The sequence below is a fragment of the Sinocyclocheilus rhinocerous genome, unplaced genomic scaffold (genome assembly GCF_001515625.1).
Source record: "Sinocyclocheilus rhinocerous isolate Xijiao unplaced genomic scaffold, SAMN03320098_v1.1 scaffold993, whole genome shotgun sequence".
Taxonomy (NCBI): domain Eukaryota; kingdom Metazoa; phylum Chordata; class Actinopteri; order Cypriniformes; family Cyprinidae; genus Sinocyclocheilus; species Sinocyclocheilus rhinocerous.
This window is the reverse complement of record NW_015639771.1, coordinates 2312817-2333732: the sequence shown is the minus strand read 5'-3', so window position 1 is coordinate 2333732 and position 20916 is coordinate 2312817. Positions and strand designations below refer to the sequence as shown.

The window sequence follows — 20916 nt, the reverse complement described above, 5'->3', positions numbered from 1 at the left end:
TCTAGTGTTTACACCTAAAAAGATTCAGCATATATATCAACAAATATCCTTGAATGCAATTTTGTATGCCTCTTGGGGTCAAACTCTTTGCTTTGAAATTCTTCGCGCTTAAATTGCAGGGTTTAGCCAATTCTAGGGTATCTTTAAAAAAACAACTAAGCAATGATTTACAATCCAGCTCATTGTAATATTACAGATCTAGTGCACAAACTGTACGTGGCAATTTAGCTGCAGGCTGTTTCACTTGCCTCTGCTTTTTTCTTGTAGAGACGCTCTCTGAGGTCCCCAATACGCTTGTCCATCATGGTCACCTCCATGTTGCGCTTGTTAAGCATATCCTTGTGTTGCTGTAGCTTGCTGTTCTGTTCCTGATTTAGCTTGTTCCGGATCTAAATGTTAATACAAACATACATGTGTCATACACATGCATACAGAACTGATGATTTTGTTACTGCATCTGAATATTTTACCATCTCATCAAATGTCACATGTTTATGCAACTAATATCTTTGGAGTTTGAAAACACGCTTGATAATCTGAATATTTTATGCATTACCACTGTGGGGCTCAATGTACCACAAACAACTTCAGAGAGGATTGAGGAAAGAATAAACAAGTGTGGCAAAACAGGAAAGCGCATTAAAATCAAAGTCTTTCAAAAATTCACTGGGGAATGAAATAGTTTTTGATGATCAAACAGCGTTAATGGATTAAAATAAAGTTTATTTCCTATTATGTTTCCCAAGTGAGACCAATAAAAAACTGAGAAAAATAATTTAACTTCTAAAAGTAGTTTAATTACTAATATAAATTAATATAAATATAATAAATTATTAATATAAAAATAGTTAATTTAACTTATAAAAATTAATTTAATTTTAAATTTAAAAATATTTAAGAAAAACTGAGCTGAATTTTTTTTCTGAAAAACTGTGGCTAGTTTTTGGTCATTAGATATCATGAGTTGACTGCTATTGAACAAAACCAACAAACAGCATCACCACCAACAAATAGTGTCAATCTCTCTGCAGAAAATGCCTACCTGCAGTTCCTGGTAGAGTTTGCGTAGTTCCAGGGCAGCATTGCTGGTCACCGGTCCCCCCAGAGGCTGCAGTCCATTGAGACGCCCCCGTCGCAGATCGTCTAGCTGCTGCGTGAGCTGGTCCACCTTTAGCATGGCTGACTGCAGCTCTGCCTGCTTTTCCTGGAACAGGCTGCTAACATGCTCAATTTCTGCAGCTGAAAGACACACATGAAGCATTCCGATTATAAAAATACTATCTTTGTGTGCAAATGAATGCACGATTGTTGATACACTACATACATGTGTCTGGATTTTTCGAGTGGGTGTGTGTTCAAGCAAGTGTGTAGGAGTGAGGACCAGTGCAAATTGCTGCTTGGCCAGATGTCCACTCCCCAAGTCCACATGTCATAAGACAAATTCTAAATAGAGAGGAATGGTATTGTGATCTTTGTTTTTATCTCATGAATGTCATGAGGGTGTGAAATCCACCCCAGGCTCTTCCACACCCCAACCAGAACTCCTCGTTTTAAAGTTCAGAGATGTTCCTACTGACTGATCCACTGCCAGGAACAGAGGGAGTGGATAGCAAAAGCAACTGGAGCAAGGGATGAAATTCCACTGTGTGGTCTAACAATAGTAAAAACTGTTAGCTTCAGAACTAGCGGTTTGATTTCTTTAGAGGAACTTTCTTGTGCACACTGCACAGTTGCCATGGAATGGTGATATGAACATATTAAAGGGACAATCCCCCTAACAAAATATTTCTTGCTCAAGGGCAAAATAGTGATGGCTTGTGACTTGATATTTGTGGGGTCTGAACAAGCAAGTATCCAACCCTGAGACTTAAAGATGGCACAACCCAGAATCTGTGACCATGTTTGGTTCCTATTGTGAAGTATATGCGAGTGAAATGGCTTCTTAGACAAGTAAAAAATGTCGGGCGAGACTTGATTTTGTCCATTGGGAATTGATAGGATCAGTGTCATTTGCAAATTGCTGCGATCTTCATGTGATTGACAAGCTGTTGGAGGGGAGAGGTTTAAACTTGTTTGGCCATTGGACAAATTTTTGCCCAACCCTCGTGCTGATATATATTCATAATCAGAGAAGAGTAATCAGTCATTGCGAGGGGGAAAGGACGTTCAATTTTAATTTCATGTTGACTTATGTTAACACAGTCCTTTGTTAATGGACATATATGATACTTAAGCAAAAAACAGATATTGTACTTGGTAGTATAGTTGGTCATCCAAATAAAAAACATCATATACCATTTATACATCATATATAGGGATGCAACGATTATAGATTTTGTTGGTACGATTATTGAGGAATAATCACGGTTTTACGATTATGGCGATTATTTGCACTTATTCATTTCACAACATTACTAATGTATAAAATCACATGAACACTCTTTAGATATTAAAGTGTTATTTATTGCTGGCTTTTGAAACAGAAATAACACCGTAACCAACAATACAGCACAAAATAATAATAAACAATAGACAAAGAAAAGTCCATCTCTCCTATTGGAATATAAAAAAGGTGACCCCTGCTCTGTAAACATCCATGACAGTATTTCTCTTTTGAAAATAACAAATGGAAATAGATCACAAAAGTATTTAATGTTTTCAGTTTGTACCTTCTTTACATTTCTTTTGGACCTGGGGTAGAGAATTTGGAAACATGGTGAAAAAAAATCTTATGAATAATACTACAGCAGGGATAGTAAATAACAAAGTTAATGAAGTATTATTAATATATATTAAATTTATCCCACAGGGGAAACTGTTACTAATGATGGAAATACTGCACCTTTAGTGTAACTTTGTTTCCATTTTGCACAAGCTGCAACAGTTCCATTCCGTGTAACAGAAACACTCGGTTTAGCAGAACCTTTACGATTAATTAACCGTGACGTTTTAAAGTGCGGTTAATCGCGAAACCGGTTAATCGCTGCATCCCTAATCATATACCAACATATAGATAAATTCATTTATAAAGTGAGCAATCTCTAAAGCATTTTGAAGTCTGTTAACATGGCTGTACATACACAGGTTGCCGTTGATGAGTTTGCTGTAGTCCACTTGGCCCCTCATGGCACAGACCTTCTTGAGTTTGGCTTCTTGACTTTCCACTCTTTCCCTCAACCTCTGGAGCTTCTCACTCTCAGACACGGACTGGCCCTGACGTGGGTCCTGCTGCTTCAAATACCGCAATCGTTGCTCCTAAACACAGGGAGGAGAGGAAAAGGGAGGAAAGGACAGGAGAGGGTAACAGTCAATTTCAAAATGGGAGGGAACACGCTCCACAGATCATCAAAACAAGCACGTCACCGATCAACAAAAGCCCTTTCACACACCTCACTACGCACCGTGGAGAGCTGCGAGGGAATGGGATGGAAACAATAAGGAAGGGCCAGGTAAGATGGTAAAATAGAGAGGGGAAAGATAGAGACAGGAAATAAAAGAACATCAACTTCATTTCAGAGCCATTACAGAATATGAACACGAAAGATTTCTGTTAGAAGAGCAGAGAACAAATAAAAAGGAACACAAATAATACTGTAATTACTCCAGCTGTATGAAAGTTTCAGTTATTTGGGTTTTTTGTAATATAACACACCCAAAATGTGAATGTATGATGAATGAGACTAAAATAGAAAGTGGAGGGCGTTCGTGCTGACTAGCGCTTTTAGGTCTGCTTCAGAATGAGCAAATACAAAGCCAGGCCTAACAGTCCCAGAGTGTTGACTCGACACAATCCAGTGTTAAATGAACAGATGAACGACCAAAGCATGTTTTTAACTGCAGGGCTACAATGTTTACAGCTACGTAGAACAGGTTTGTGGAAATATTCATGCACTTTTTTCATAATCCCTTTTTTCACTCTACAATCTATAGTCATCTATCCACAAAAAAAAAAATCTTTATTAAAAATATAGAACCAAAATTAGCCTAATAAAATGTGACCCTGGACCACAAAACCAGTCATAAGTAGCACGGGTATATTTGTAGCAATAGCCAAAAATACATTGTATGGGTCAAAATTATCAACTTTTTTTATGGCAAAAATCATTAGGATATTAAGTAAAGGTCATGTTCCATGAAGATATTTTGTACATTTCCTACTGTAAATATATCAAAAATTACATTTTGATTAGTAATATGCATTGCTAAGACCTTTATTTGGACAACTTTAAAGGGGATTTTCTCAATATTTAGATTTTTTTGCACCCTCAGATTCCAGATTTTCAAATAGTTGTATCTCAGCCAAATATTATCATATCCTAACAAACCATACATCAGTAGAAAACATATTTATTCAGCTTTCAGATGATGTATAAATCTCAATTTCAAAAAATGGACCCTTATGACTGGTTTTGTGGTCCAGGGTCACAAATAGCATTTCAACAAACACCTCTACCTGAAAAGTTCTAAACATACATGCATTTTTTTTACCTTACAACAACAGATGAGTTGATGACCTCTTGATACTCATTCATGGAATACACAGTCGCATATACTTCAGAGATCATAGCTAGGCCTTGTGTCGCTTGTCTGCAATTTCCAGAGCATTCTGATACCTTTAACCGGGAACTGACTACACCTTCGTGAACACACGTACATGAACACACAATCTCCAGTAGTCTTAACGTCCTCCCTCTTCCTGACAGCTGCAGTTCCATGCTGATCTCATTTCCTAAGTGAATGGAGTCTCTTTCCTGTTGTTGTTTAAGGAAAAGAACTTTGCATCCAGGCAACACGCACAGTTCCCTCCGCCGCTGACCTAAGTGTGATACTCAACTATCACACACTGACCTCAAGACAATATCTCAATCACAAAGACATGGTTCTCAAAACACAATATCAAAAGAGACAACCGAATGATGTCAGGCTTGAGTGCACTAGCAGCAAATTTAAAATGCAAATCATTTAAAAGGTATTTAGAAAATTCCTCACATGGCCGCATTGAACCAGGCTAGTATAATTAATCAAACATGACAGTTTATGCACTCCAGATGATATGACCATGTGTTCACGTACAGCATGCCCCTGATGCATGTGTGTACACCGGTTTATGCCGGACCACAGGGGTCTTAGTTTTAAAGTCAGCAGACCAACAGAGCACCATTAACAGATCTGAAAATGAAAGATGCATATCCTAACCTAATTAAAAGTGGAATTTTGGAATTTGGCAGTTTCTTCTCAACTGAACAGTTCAGACATAAGAAGAGGAAAAAGATCTGAAGACATATGAATAAATAAAGAGATATGAGGATTCATATGGTGGCGCCTACCTTAGCTATCAGCATCTGCTGCTGAGCTTCGATCTGCTGCTGCTGTCGCATTGCCATCTCCTGCAGCTCTGACAGCGTTAACTCCACACGTGGATTCCCCACCTACACACAAACACACACACGCAAAGTATCAGAATTAGCTTTGCACACAAACAAGCTGAACTTAACTTGTTCAAACAAATAAAATGTGCAATTATTTAATTTAATCTTTTGAATTAAATGGTGATGAAGGTAGTTTCAAACTAGTAGTCAACAGACATAGACGATGCCGACAATATGTGTAATGCAAATTAATGATGACAAATAGACAAACACAAAATTGCTGAAATTAAATAAAAATGTAACATATTTACTCAAAAATATTAGAAAACATGAAATAATATCAAAATAGGCCAAATTTTGGCCACTTAATTGTTGTTACATTGGTTTATCACTGGATTGTGTCAAATTCAACCTATTTTGTGTTAATTTTCAAACAGACAGTATTCAAAATATATGCAAAGAGTTGTGAAGGTTAATTTCATAATTTATTTTTAGACACATTTATACTGGTACTATATGTCTGGCTCCATCCTAGACAAGCTAGATCATTATCATTATATGTTTTGTTTTGTGCATCTTCACACTAGTTTAAGCCAGCAACAGATCACCATTGTCCATATAAAACTAGTTAGAATTTAAGGTTAGAATTTAAACTGGTCCAAGCTGTTGCTTCCAGTAGGGTGGTGGTTGAGGAGAGACCCCCCCACCCCACATGATTGTAAAAGCGCTTTGGGTGTACAACAAGACACAATAAAGCGCTATATAAATGCATCATTCATTCATTCATTCATTCATTCGTAGGGTGGACTGCTGTGTGGCATTGGGTAATAGAAATATCTGCAGTAAACAACAATTCAACAGGTACAGACAAACAAAAACACACATCTAGAAATCACCACAGGATCACGAGGAAATGCCTAGAGAGTGAACAGGATGCGTATACTTATGCAATGCCCTGCAGTTGTATGAACTCACCTACTATACACACTCTTTAACATTCACTCATACTTAACGATATAAGCACGACATGCATACATACTCAAAAATGCAAGTAACAAGAGCCTATGTATCAGAATATTCCTGAATTTCATAAACAAATCCGAGATTTTTTTTCTGTCTGACATGTCAGTATGGCACACATTCAAAATAATTGAATCATTGGCTTCTCTCAATTCCCATAACTGGCTCACTGTACACGTTATACTTATAATGACTAAAACACATCTGACAGGCCCTTGTGAGTCAGAGGACTGCAAAAACCTCATTTTCGTGTGAAGGGTACATTTATCTAAATTATCTCATTGAGGCATCACTGAGATTTTATAAGAAAAGTCAATGTGGCAAGTCCATGTTAAAATTGGGGTTGGCCAGCTAAGATGGAATCGGCACTAGATATCCTCTGAGAGGTCTCTGTGCTGTCAGATAAAGCAGAAATGCTCAGCTCTGAAAGAATTTTTCTAGTCAATATAACTGCAATGAGGTCTATAATAACTGGAAAAAGCTATCTGTTAATATGCTCATTTCATCCTAATGGCTGTTGACTGACTGACTAATGCAGGACCCCCTAGAAATCAGTCATATGAAATCAGCCATTTTTGCTCATGGGTGCTTAGTTCAGCTGGCAATGAATTAAATGAATCACTTGATTAATTGAATACTGGTACATTAAAGTCCTCATGGGTAGTTCAAATTTACTAGTTGGGAATTCGTAATTACAACGGCAGATGCATTCAAGTTACTCGGTTTGAGCAAGATGATAATATACCTTTTTTTTATTTGACTTAATACAAAATTATGCAAAATTTTGCTTTTTAATGTTTTTCTTCAATTTATGATGGTTTTGTAAATTCTATCATAATTGTACCATAATATGGTATTTTGTACGTGTAACTTAGGGGTTGTTTACACACAATTTTTAACTAAAAACTTTTTATGCGTTTTGGCCGTTCGTTTACACAACTTGTGAAAACGTTTTTTAAAGTGCAAGGTGCAGGCGCATGGTGTTTCTTTACAAAGTGCCATCGCCAACTACTGGACTGGCATGCATAATACAGCGTTTTTAGTTTGGGCCATTCATTTACATAACAATAGCGTTTTGGGGTCCTCAAAAAGGCAAATTTGTGAAAAACGGGTTTTAAAGTGCTAATTATAGGTATATGCACAGGTGTATAGTGTTTCTTTACAATGCGACATCGCCAACTACTGGACTGGCATGCATAACAGCGTTTTTAGTAGTTTTCGTGGATCTGTGTGAACAAGGAGCATCATCGCGTAAACGTACATTTAGATAGTTTTATTGTAAACATAAAAAATTATAATATCACTGATTTCAAATAAATAGTAAATATTCAAGTAAATACAATCTTTCTGACATGACATTAACACACCGTGAGGAAATCCTGGGAAAGCACTACTGGGAAGGAAACACTTAGCAAAGCGTCAGACAACACGTGTCAGCCAACAATGTGTCATACATTATTTGTTTACATTTTGTTTACATTGCAGATAATTTACCACCATAAAACAAAGGCCTGCGCTGCCATACAAAACACACATTCTTTTAAGGTAATATCTCAATTATTTCAGGGAGTGCCATTCTTAGTAGCCTTGGATGTTCACTCTGTGGAAGGATTCGCCTGAAATGTGGCTCTAGCCACAGAAAATGAGGTCACCCCTGGGGCCGTTATGGTGTTGGTGAACACCTGGTGGCTCTGAGGGAACAGGCCCTTTTCAGAATGAGATCATACGCAAAGTATTAAACACGCTCACCTATTACATTATGAACCATGGCATTAACCGAAGCATGTGAGAAATGTTTTGAAATATCTTACAGCAGAATGAGTGAATCTATGACTAAAGCATCTATAAGTGTTTACATTTATAGCTAATAGTGCCTACTACAGTATTATCTACAGGAGACATAATTCTCTCTTTACCTCCCTCCTTTTCACCCTTTTTCACATATGACATAGTCCATTAGGTCATCGCCTGCCTGCAGCCACTGCTATTCATATCTCGTCTGACAAATGAGCCGTAATTAGAGTACTTTTAGTTCCCCCTGTCACAAGAACAATTCTCACAAATGCACTTTTTGAGGTCTGACATGGCAGCTACTGAAAAAAATGTCAGTTTGCACCGAGATTCAATTCATCACACTTATTGTATCACAATTTGGTAACACTTTACTTGAAGGGGTGTGCATAAGACTGACATTGACACCTTCATAATCATGACATGACACATGTCATGAATATGAAGGAGGTTTTATGCATGTTTATGACAACTGTCATTAAGTGTCATTCGCGTGTCATGTCATGATTATGAAGGTGTCATGTCAGTCTTATGCACACCCCTTCAAGTAAAGTGTAACCCACAATTTTATAGAAAGGAGAACCTGCTTGATTCTGGCACATCTGTAAATGGGTAGCTGAAAATAACATGTAGGGGAGAGAGAGGTTTAATAAGTTTTAGATTGTAAACTGAGCACAATTTCTATCACATAACCATATAAGCCCATTATCTGTATGTGATTGAGAGATTCAAAATTGATATAGATTTTATGAAACAAACTTATTTTGGAATGCCAAAGTAAATTTTATATGTGGCAAGTAACATGATTTAACGTCAAAGCAAATGTATTATATTTTATCCAAATATATCAAGCATATTGGTGCACTTTTAATATAAAACAATATGTAATCTATAGCCCATGAATTATGAAATGAAAGCATTTTCCTCAGAATGTCAGCTTTAGGGTAACCATTAGTCAACTAATAGTAATAATGAGCTCTGATATTATAAATTAGCTACAATTACAAAATAATGACAGTTGTGTCATCGTGGATATTTAAATAATTTTAAGTGTAATAATACAATAAGTGTTGTGACTAGTCACTCAAGTTTTTTTATTTTATCTTTATTTTTTTCACCTTTTTGGAGCTCGCATAAACGGTTAAAAGCACAATATCCAATGCAGTCTCTCCACTGAGATCTGCATGTATAATGATTATACATATAAAAATGTAGTTTAGAGTAATTGCAGATGAACTACAGCATTAGTCACACTGTTTAAAATGTCATGTTAGCTACCCAAATATCACATGTCAACTGACAGCATCCCTTCCCAATACAGTACATACAGCTGTGATCCATCAGCTCATGTAACTAGACAGCAAAGTAACCTGATCCAACACTTTGACACTTATAACAACTGGTCAATCCTTCTTCCTATTGATCAGCAAACGAACAGGCTGAAAATCTGAGTAAACCGGTTCTGTGCTTCACAAATCAATGCTACACAGAGCAACGCATAAGCATCCACTTAAAAGATGAGCGCTGAAATTACCTGGTGAGAGTCCCAGGTTATTCTGCATGATCGGACTTTAATTTTGCTGCATTGTCCTTCAGCTGTAAATTCCTGCACAGTCTCGACGTGGTTCCACTCCATTTCTAACTGTGTTTCCGAGTCTCTTATGTGAAAAGCATCGGCGCTGTGTGGACGGATGCAGTGCAGCTGTAGCATCTGCGTTATTGTGCTTGTTATGAGACCCCAGAGTCACACTCACAGCCGCAATCCCCTCTCCAAAAAGCAGGAGTGAAGTCATCCAGCACATTAGCAATGAGTCAGGCTGTCATCCCCACTCTACGCGACTGACTTTGCGTGTTTTTGTTTACTATGCATGGTTACAGTCTCGTGACTCTGATGAGCAATTACAGTACATTAAACAGTAAAATGTTGGATAGAAACGTGTGACCTTTGTAAAATGTTAACGTGAATGTGTGATGGAGACTGCGTAAGTTTTTTCCCCCCTCAGGCTCAATTTTGACGTGCAAGCACTTCTCTCGCTCTTAATGTGTGTAAGCGTTTCTTCTGTCCAGAGAGCAGACTGCAGTAGTGATGTCCGATTCCTAAACGAATCATCCGTGGGAGTCGGATCATTTCAAAGAATCGGTTGAACAAGTTCTAAAAAGCCAGTAAAAATGATTGATTTAAGAGTCTGAGTAAATCATTCCCAGTTCGGAATCGTTAACGAGTCAAAAAAAAGGCTGGATAATAGAATTCTCTTGTTTAGTTCAGCGGCGTCCCTAAAATACCGCTGTGCCCTAACAAAATATCACTGATAAATCCATATTTGTCGATAACGTTGACATAAACCGACCTGACATTAATTTTCTCTGATAATATTTAAGCAAACAAGTCTTGTCAGCTGTTCAGAATCAAAACTAGCGATGCCAGATTCAACGAATTACTCTTTTGATGCAAACGGTCAAACGAGTTGGCAAAAAGTCTGACATTAATCGCCGAGTTTGATTCATTTGGACAGTTCACTCACACACTGAATCGTTTACAGCGGTTTCTCACAACGAAACTATAACAGGATGATTTATAAAAACAGAAAGCAAAAAAGAGGAGTAAGGATGGATAATTAGCTACTTTACTTACAATCCATTGTAGAAAACAAAGCTTAGGAATGTCTTCTATCGTTTGTCAACGACGAGCAGCTTGCGCGTGCATCTTGTGGACGATTCTGTGACGCAGGTCAATATCACAAAACTGTATTTGAAAAACAGTATTAAAATATGGCAAAACGCCCCTGGAACGATTTAACAATTCATTGACTTGGCGTCGTAGAGTCCCTATCTTGAATTTACAGAAAGAAGGAGAATTCCGATTAATTTCAACGAATCGCTTTGCTTAAATGGTTCTGTTAATTTCTGTAATCGCTGCAACCGGGAAAAAAACTAGCCTAATCACGTTTATGATTTCAACGTGACATATGCTTCAATTTTCTACACCCAAAGATCTCATTTACAGGGAATTTACAACAACAAAGCAAATCGGTTCAAATGATCCGAGTCAATCGGTTCAAAAAATGATTCATTCGAGAATCGGACATCACTACAGCACGCACACACAGACCCCTCCTCTCCCGGGAGCGCCGCAGCTGTCCCGCACTCACTTACTCCCAGATGCGTGACGGTCTCCAGAGAATCTGCCATTAATGTTTGCAGCTCTGCGACACAACTTTACAGCATGCACGTGCTTTCAAATGCACCATGCATTACAGTGCACAAGAGGAGGCTGATGAAATAGCTGTTTAACAAGGAAACACGTCAATTCCATTAACAAAAAGTACCATTGTACATTGATTATTTCATGACACCATGTTACATCTTACTCCCCTAAAGAGGTTTACTATTCTTTACTTTAAATAATACCATTGTATACATGTCCAAAAAAGTCAATGGCCAATATAATGTAATAAGGTGCGTTTTTAATAGCTAAAGGTTTTGCCATTATAAATGAAAATTCTGTCAGATTTCAATAAGTAAGCAACAAGGAGTTAAAATGCACAATTTTGAAATGCATGTCTTTAGGCAAGATGTGATACTCATGTGGGCTAATCCATTTTGTATTCCAACAGCGATGAGCAATTGAACAAGACCGTTTTTGTGCCAGTTGGATGAGGTATCTTGGACAGAAATGGGCACAGTCAATAAGTGCTATAATAACGCTGAGCCAGCCATTTAGCTCCCTCCGCATTTTAATAGCTCCTCATACTGACCACGGTCACTCATGATGACTGACCTTCATATGTCCATATGCTGAAAAACACAGCCAGTACCACAGGGCAAAATCTGTGCTCTCAACTTCAGCGTACACACTGAACAATATGCATCATGTGCTTTAGAGCAATGATTTAGTTTGGTGAAAAAAAGAGACGTTTATCAGTGGTTTTCAACTGGCGGTTAATGACAAAAAATGGCAAGGTCTGTTCTGATATAATGTAGGGTTTTTATTGATATTGATATAATAAATAAATAAATGAAATAAACATTAACTGAAATAAAAGAAAATATTTTTTAAATTTTATTTGAATTATTTGAATTATTTTATTTTTCTAGTTGCCAAGGCATCATTTCTCATTTAAATTTAGTTTAACTTATAGCACTAAATTAACTAAAATAATTATTTATAAATAACTGAAATGGAACGAATATGATCTATATATAGACATTTAAAAAAAAAAACTAATAAAAATGACAAAAGCACAATATAAAATCACTAAAACTTTAAAATGAAAAATGAAAATATACAAATAAAAACGAATTCAAAATATTAATACAAATTATAACAGTATATAAATGCTAAAATAACACTGACATGGTCTTGGAAAGCATTAATTCTGAATGCAAAGTATAAAATTAAACAAAACATATAATTGTGCATTTAAGCATTTAAAACAATTTAAATAATTGATTTTAAGGACGTTTTTGGTTTAAAATGACGATTTCAGTTGTGATTTTGTCCTAAAGGAAAACCAGTTGAGAATCACTCAATTTCAGGACAAGTGCTAGATGATAATTAGAAGAATTCACAGTGCTGTCTTCAAATGCAATCACACTTTAATTCACAGTATTTGTTTCCTTTTCCTGCTGCATTTAGGCAGAAACACATTGCTCTTTCATGACTATGCAAAGCACCCTTAGGGACAACATGCACAGATCTTTGGGAACTTTCAAGGGCTAAGCATTCATCTCTACGGACGAAGCATTTGCATTCTCACAGAACTTCTAATCGCATTTTACGGTGAATTTTGATTATCTAATAAAGTTTTATCTGCCGGGTGCAGGAGGTGCAGTGCGACCGAAATGGTAACTCTAAGCATCATCAGAGGGAATGTTACAGGAGGCAGAAAAAGAGAGAGTGAAGGTCAATGATAGTGATATCAGAGTGGGACAAGGTCAGTGAGCTCAGAGACAAAGCTGTCAGACGGACCAGGCTTGAAAACCAACAATGTGCCTGATGAAAGATCTCTTTAGATTATTGCATAGCCAGACTTTTAACTAACAGCATAAAAGTCTTGTCCAGATTGCAGCTCATTCTGGCCAAGATTCGCCCACTTAGTCTGACTTACAGTAAAGACACCAACCACAGTTTGTTTTGCTTTTACATGCCACTTAAGGATAGATTTATCTAAAACGAAATAGCATAAAAAATGCACAAAATGTGTATAGATTTATATCTGACCAAAAATAGCATCTAATTCTCTGCCTCAAAACAAACTGATTTGTTAATTTGTTTGATGCAAAGTTGCATAAAGCAAGCACTTGCTGTATTTCTTGTGTGCAATAAGCATCAGATTATAGAAATTAAACATATAAAGGCATAAATTAAACATATAATTTATAGGAAAATCTGACATTTTTCACACTTAACATCAACAAAACATAGCATACATTACCATTCAAAAGTTTAGGGTTAGTAAGAATTTTTCAAAATTAAATTAATTCTTTTATTTAGCAAAGATGCATTCAATTGATAAAAAAGTGACTGTAAAGATTTTATATTGTTAAAAAGAATTCTGTTTCAAATAAATGCTATTTCTTTTGAACGTTCTATTAATAAAAAAAAATTACAGTTTCTACAAAAATTTTAAGCAGCAATCTTTTCAACATTGATAATAATAAGAAATTATAAGTTATGGCTGCTAAAAAATTGCTTACCCATCACAGAAATGAATTACATTTTAAAATAAAGTAATACTAATATTTTAAAGCGTAATGATATTTCACAATATTACAGTTTTTACTTTATTTTTGGTCAAATAAATGCAGCCTTTTGAAAGGTAGTGTACATCCATCTTTAAAAATACACACAGATGGGCAAACAACACATGCTGACATGTGCATAATGACTTAAACCATCCTGAATAAAGTCTGATGCATTCTGACCCTGAGAGAAATACTATATAAAGATACATGACCATCAAATGTCCAGTGGACACAGTCATTCTCAGCTGCTCGGCTGTATTATCAGGGGCAGGAGGAGACTTTTGGTGTGCTGAACATGTAGCTAATATTTTGCCTTCTGGCCCTTTGACCTGGTTTAAAGCGGAGCACACTTGCAGGCCAGCGCAGAAGTTCAGAAGTCCTGAAGTTTATTGGCCGGATGTAATTAAAATATCATCACATGATACGGCCTGAAAGAGAAGCCCCCGCTGCCTGGATTATCTGTAATAACAGCTGCATAATGGGACGCGGGGAGGGCCACATATCGGGATGCCGCAGTGAACGTGTCACTCATTTATAACATAATTGCTGAGGCTGGGAAGGTCCTAAAGACCACCTGTTCAATAGCTGTGCGGCTTTATGGGTTTTATGATTACAGTCTTGTGGAATGTTAATCAGTCTGGAGATCTGGAATATATACCTACAGACATCAGTTTCCTTTTTCTTAAAATACTGACATGGATACTGGCAGAGGAATGTAGATGTGTGTTTCTGAGCTCGGAAAAAGAGAACACTACCTCCTTTTTTCTGCATGATCTGTATCAAAGACAGACATACGGAGTGGAATAGGAAGCGCGCGGAAACTAGGCAGCGTTATGTAGTCGAGTGATCTTGTGTGAAACAGGGAAACCTGTGTATTCTGTTTCTCTAAAACCGCTGCAAATGACTTTGGTGGGGGACTGGAGCTTATCAGCACATTGCACACAAGCTCCCCGCTGCGAAGCTTTCGACTTCTAACTTCCAACTGGAGCATAATTCTATGGCAACTACAGTCAGAACTGATTCTTAAAAGGAACAGTTCGCCCAAAAATGTCAATTCTGTCACAATTTGTTTTCTTACAATAAGAGTGTAGAGTCATGGGGGCCTGTCTATCTCAAAAATAACTAAATAATAGTTAACTAAAACTATTTAAATGGGGCTTATTAGAAAAAAAGAGGGGAAATGTTGCCCTGGAAACTAACTGAAATAAAATTTAATTTGAAGTACTTACATTTCTAGAACTAAAACTGTAAAAAAAAAAAAAATCCAAGTTAAACAGAAATCTATTTAAAAAATATAATAAAAATTATTTTAAAAACATCAAAATTTATAAAATGAATTTTACAAAGTAAGAACATAATTGTAATTACATAACTAAAATTTAAAGTAATTTAAATGACAATGAAAACGAAAATATAGAAAGAAAAGTTCATTCTAAATATTAATACAAATTATAGTAGTACATATAATAATAAAATATAAAATTAGAAAATATAAAATAATATATAAACAATATAAAATAATAAAAAAAATTCTCATAGCTGACTTGAGAATCATGAAAGCTTTCTTTTAGCAAACCAGCAGACAAGTATTGCATACTATATTTTGTAATGAGCAATTTAAATTAAAATGAAAATATGAAAAGAAAAGTGAATTCAAAATATTAATACAAATTATAGTAGGACATAAAATAATAATAAAATATATAAAATATGAAATAATAAAATATATAAATTATATTAAATAATTTTAAAAATCAAATTTTCTCATAGATGACTCAAGAATAATGAAAGCTTTCTTTTAGCAAACCAGCAGACAAGTTTAATCATGTTGAGGAGTGTACATGTCCAAAGATAATTTAATTAAAGCTCAGATTAAGGAAAAGTGGGCCAAAGAAGCCAATGAAAACATAAAAATGGCCAACAGATAAAAGGGCTTTTTAAGCTTTTTAAGTCATTTTCTAACCTTTCACAGCAGTAAAAGGAAAAACAAACCCAGATTTATATCAAGAGTGCTTTACGGCTTGAAACATTTACACTACATAGAAAATACACACATTTATTTCACGAAAAGAAGTGCTGAACTTGTGTTTTGTCTACGCAGTTCCACCGTAATTACGTGAAGCCTTGGTGAGCAGCCCTCATTACGAGTCTCAAACAGTCCAGAAGGAAAGTGTGACTGAGAACAGTGTGAATGTGAACGTACCCCATTCTCGCAAGGCTTGTCCGAGTTCCCCTTGCTCTTCCTGTCGGCCTGCTGTGAAGTTTGACTTCCTGCTGGAAATAAAACAAGATTACATCATCACCCCTGCACTCCAACAATGTCCAAACGGTTGCAGAGCTTAAAAACTGCCGCTGTGGGCAAACATAATCAGTGCTACTGGACAGAGGGGCATTTTTGTATTGATAAAACATAAAATAATAAAACACCAGTCGCACGTATGGCTGAAAAAAGAAAGAAAAAGGGTACCTTTGAATCTAATGAGCATATGATCCAGAAGTGGGATTTTGGCTGGCATATTTACCCTGATTAGTCTGTGCTGAGACAGTGGGTTGTTTAACAACGTTTACCAACCTCCAGTCATTTGTGAGCCTTTGTTTCACCAGCACTCTCAACTGTGCCATCTATAAATAAGCAGGAGCTTAATTCTCTAAATCCAGGGCTGTGTTATTATGTGTAATCCTGTCAGAGGCTCTGGAAATACCAAGACCTTCATGGACCATGGAATAAAAATAATAAAAAATAAAAAATAAAAAATAAAATAAATTAAATTAAATTAAATTAAATTAAATTAAATTAAAGCTTGATAGTTTAAGAATTAAGAAATTAGAATATAAATATTAGTATTGTTATTTTCAGTGTTCATATAATTAATTAAAACTAAAATAGAAACTATTAAAAATGATATATACTGTATATAATATAATATATATAATAATTGTATATATATATAATGTATAATTTTAATATCATATCATTTTAATTTAGTTTAACTTGATGTACTAAAACTGAAAAATTATGAACTATATACAGTATACATAGAAACTAGATGTACATATATTCAAATGAAAAAAAAAAAAAAACATTACTAAAACTTTAACTACAAGCAAAATGAAAACAGAAGATATAAAATAAAACCTGATTCAAAATATTAATAAAAACTATAATAGTACCTCAATGATACTAACATTATACAGATGTACTATAAAATAATAAAAATATTTTTATTAACTATTTGAATTTTTTTTACATTATAATAGCACTAGTACAAAATATTAATTTAGTTTAATATTTTTATTTGATAACAAATAAACCATAATTATCATTGTAAAGCCATATTGAATGGGTCAAAAATAGTGGGAATGTAGCCTATAAAACTGGAAAGAGTTTTTCTTTCTTTTATATAACTTTATATACTTTTATATAAACTAATATTTTTTTTCAAATACAATTCAGCTCTAAAAGCATGGTTTGCTCTTAAAAAGAGTAAGAAGTAATTTTTCAGCATTTTAAGAAAATTATTTTAATTTTCTTTGAAGATGCTCTTCCCCTACAAAATCACCCTAATCAGTTTTCATATCACAATATATTTTGCAGAAAAGCTGTTTTTTTATATTGTACAGCCCTAGTTCAAATCACTAATCCCATGTATGAGCAACATTAATAGTAATGCATTCTCTCATTTTAAAACTCAGAGTCTGTATTTCTCTGTGGAGGTAAGACAAGCATCAGTGCTCCTCGTCTCCTCTAGTCTGATGGTCTGTCTCAGGTGCAGATATGAGCGCAAGAAGGCGGGAGACCAATTACACACAAAGAGGATTAGTTACGTAACTGCAGCGAAAAACTCTGCAAAGCCCAACGCTCACAGGACTCTCACTTAAAAGAACTGAAAGATTTAATAGAAAGTTACCAATCACAAACCTCAACTACAGATTAGCAAGTATGAGTTAACAAGTGGTTCTGAAGTTCTGAATATCTTACAATATTTCCAGCCAGTAAGATTTTTTAAAAGAAATTTGTAATTTTATTCAACAAAGATGCATTAAATTAATCAAAAGTGACAGTAAATACATTTATAATGTTACAAAAGATTTATATTTCAAATAAATGCTACTGTTTTCAACATTGAATGATTTCTGAAGGATCATGTGACACTGAAGACTGGAGCAATGGCGGCTGAAAATTCAGCTTTGCCATCACAGGAATAAATCACATTTTATAATATATTAAAATAGAAAACATTTATTTTGAATTGTAATAGTATGTCACAACATTACTGTATTTTTGATCATTTAAATGCAGCCTTGGTGAGCATTCAAAAACATTTTAAAAAATCATTTTGAACGGTAGTTAAACAAAACAGCCCAAAAAAAGGAACCAAGCAACCGACAAAATGCCCTGTTGTGGGGTAATGGCCAATCTTTCATCACTTTTGCCGACCTTGAGAAATGTTTGCGATGGGAGACTCCTCGTGCCGCAAGTAGAACTTCACTTCCTGTCTCCTCTGACCCCATTTCTGTAGGTGCTCGAACATCAGCTGATCAAAAGGGATCGCTCTCTCTGTGAATAAGAACACAGACACTCTTTGTTACAGTCAGGCTACAAAACCCTGCACTCTATCCTTAGCACAGAGAATGTGAATGTCAAAACTGTTATAATACTCCTCTATTTTAAACAAATCCACATGGTATGAAAACTTCAATAGGAAAATGTCCTTTCTATTACACAATAGCCACGTAGCAAAACACAGTGGCACGTCCAGATGAAAAAGGTCTGGCTATCCTTGCTAAAGGCTATCTTTACTGTCTTTGACAGTGCGGGCCGCGTGCCATGTGTGGGACACTAGAATAACAGGCCTGCAGGAGCCATGTAAACAAACCTAGAGGCTGCGGCCCAGGCCCTGAGACGTTCTGACCCACATACTACCACCCACTGTCTGGGACAGACTCTGACAAGGATGTAATTGTTATGTGATGGACAGTGTTGCTTCCTCTGTGGGATATGGTCCATGAAGGTTTCCATTCAGTGCTATTTAGTGATGTAACAGAGCTAAGCAATACATCTGTATCTGTCAGCTATAAAGAGCAGAGCATGAAGAAATCCGACTGCACTGTACATATGGCATGTGTCTGTATTAACTGACTAAAGTACAGGTGATTCATGAGACTAGGCTAGAAAGTACTATATAATTTTACAGTACTGTGTAATATGTTGAATCAACATTAGTCTCAGACTCAGATGGCTCGCCTACGGGCCCCCATGAACCATTTAAGGCAATGTTATGCTTATTTATTGAAAGAAAGCTGAAATAAAAATAAGTATAAAAATTATAAATAAATAAGTAAAATAACCTTGGTTCACGAAAGAACAGTACAGTTAACACAAAAATAGTTGTCCAAAATGTCAAGCTGTCCCAAATCCGATTAGCTGTTTTTCTGCAAATTCTGGCATTCAGGGTGCATCGATTTCTTTTTTCTCTCTTTCTTTTTAAATCAGGGAAACAAAACCATGTTGCTAAAATTAAGCAATTAATATACAGAACTAGTCACTGGATAGTTAATATAACATCAAATTGCTGACAAATGTTCAGACTCTACATCTAAATTTGCATACTATCCATCCTAAATTTGATTTAAGATTAAATAAAGTTAAGACATAGCCAAAAGATTCATGCATACTCTTTTAGCTAACATGGCCCACAATGCGACGGTTCTCTCAACTTTTTTGGTAAATGAATGAATGCACTTTAATGTACTTCATTTAGCCAGATGCTAACACTTACAAACTAACACAAACAGTAAATGACAAGAGACTTGTTCAGATGACTCTTTTCCACATTAGTAAAGTGGTTCTTGGAAAGTGGACCAGACTTTATGCCAATTATCAGAAGTCTGGCTTTGCAAGAATAAGTCAATCATACTAGCTAAAACTGTTTATATTTTGTTTATATATAACCATGAAGTTTATATTGTCTAAATTCTACCAAAGCCACATAGACTATTTATATTTAAACTACCATTCAAATGCTTGGGGTTGGTACGATTTTTTAAAATGTTTTTAAAGACATCTCTCATGCTCCCCAAGTCTGCATTTATTTGTTTAAAAATACAGTAAAACAATAATATTGTAAAATATTATTACATTTTAAATAACTTTTTATATTTGAATACATTTTTAAATATTATTTATTCCTGTGATGGTAAAGCTGAATTTTAAGCATCATTACTCCAGTCTTCAGTGTCACATGATCCTTCAGAAATCACTCTAATATGCTGCCCAAGAAACATTTATTATTATCAGTATCAATGCTTAATATTTTTGTGAAACAATATTTTGAAACTGTAATACATTTTTTATTTCAAAATTATTTGATCAATAGAAGGTTCAAAAGAAATGCATTTATTTGAAATATAAATCTTTTGTAATATTATAAATGTCTTTACTGTAATTTTTTATCAATGTAGTGCATCCTTGCTGAATAAAACACTTTTTTTAGTTTAAAACCCTCTGGTGCTCTTCGGTCACTTTTGACCGACAAATTTTCTGTTTTGAACTTTTAGAAATCACAGCTTCATCGGAATGGTACGAAACTTGGTGAATTTTATGGCATTTGGAATGTGAACACACAAAAAAAATTGAGGGCATGATTCGAGCAGACTAAGTGGACGTAAAAAAAATAGTCACACTTGTGGTCTTCGGTCAAAATGACCGACCATAGCTTTTATATAGAGCTATATAGGAATCTATGGGCTAAACCATGTAATTGCATATGTTTTTCTTATTTTACTCCCACCAGATGGCACTAATCTGGCTTCAAAAACGGGATTTTAAAGGCATTGGCTCTATTTTAACATGAAATACTGCATTCACTGAAAAGTAATATAAATATATATATATATTTAAAAAATTTGTATTATTTTCAATGGGAAGAAATTCATCATAGTTATTGCATAAATATTAATTAGTGCCATGAAATTATCTCAAAAGAAAAAA

At 35.2% G+C, this 20916-nt stretch overlaps 1 protein-coding gene across 1 annotated transcript in view; it reads right to left on the bottom strand.

Annotated features, from left to right (window-relative positions):
- The window catches only part of LOC107751795 (apoptosis-stimulating of p53 protein 1-like), a 29651-nt gene that overhangs the window by 5851 nt on the left and 2884 nt on the right, over positions 1 to 20916 (bottom strand). Inside the window, exons 3-8 of the mRNA XM_016567564.1 lie at positions 18364 to 18483; positions 16129 to 16196; positions 5328 to 5429; positions 3081 to 3255; positions 1043 to 1239; positions 249 to 389 (exon numbers count right to left, since the gene is read on the bottom strand). Coding sequence (XP_016423050.1) covers positions 249 to 389; positions 1043 to 1239; positions 3081 to 3255; positions 5328 to 5429; positions 16129 to 16196; positions 18364 to 18483 — 803 coding nt within the window. The remainder of the gene's footprint in view (positions 1 to 248; positions 390 to 1042; positions 1240 to 3080; positions 3256 to 5327; positions 5430 to 16128; positions 16197 to 18363; positions 18484 to 20916) is intronic.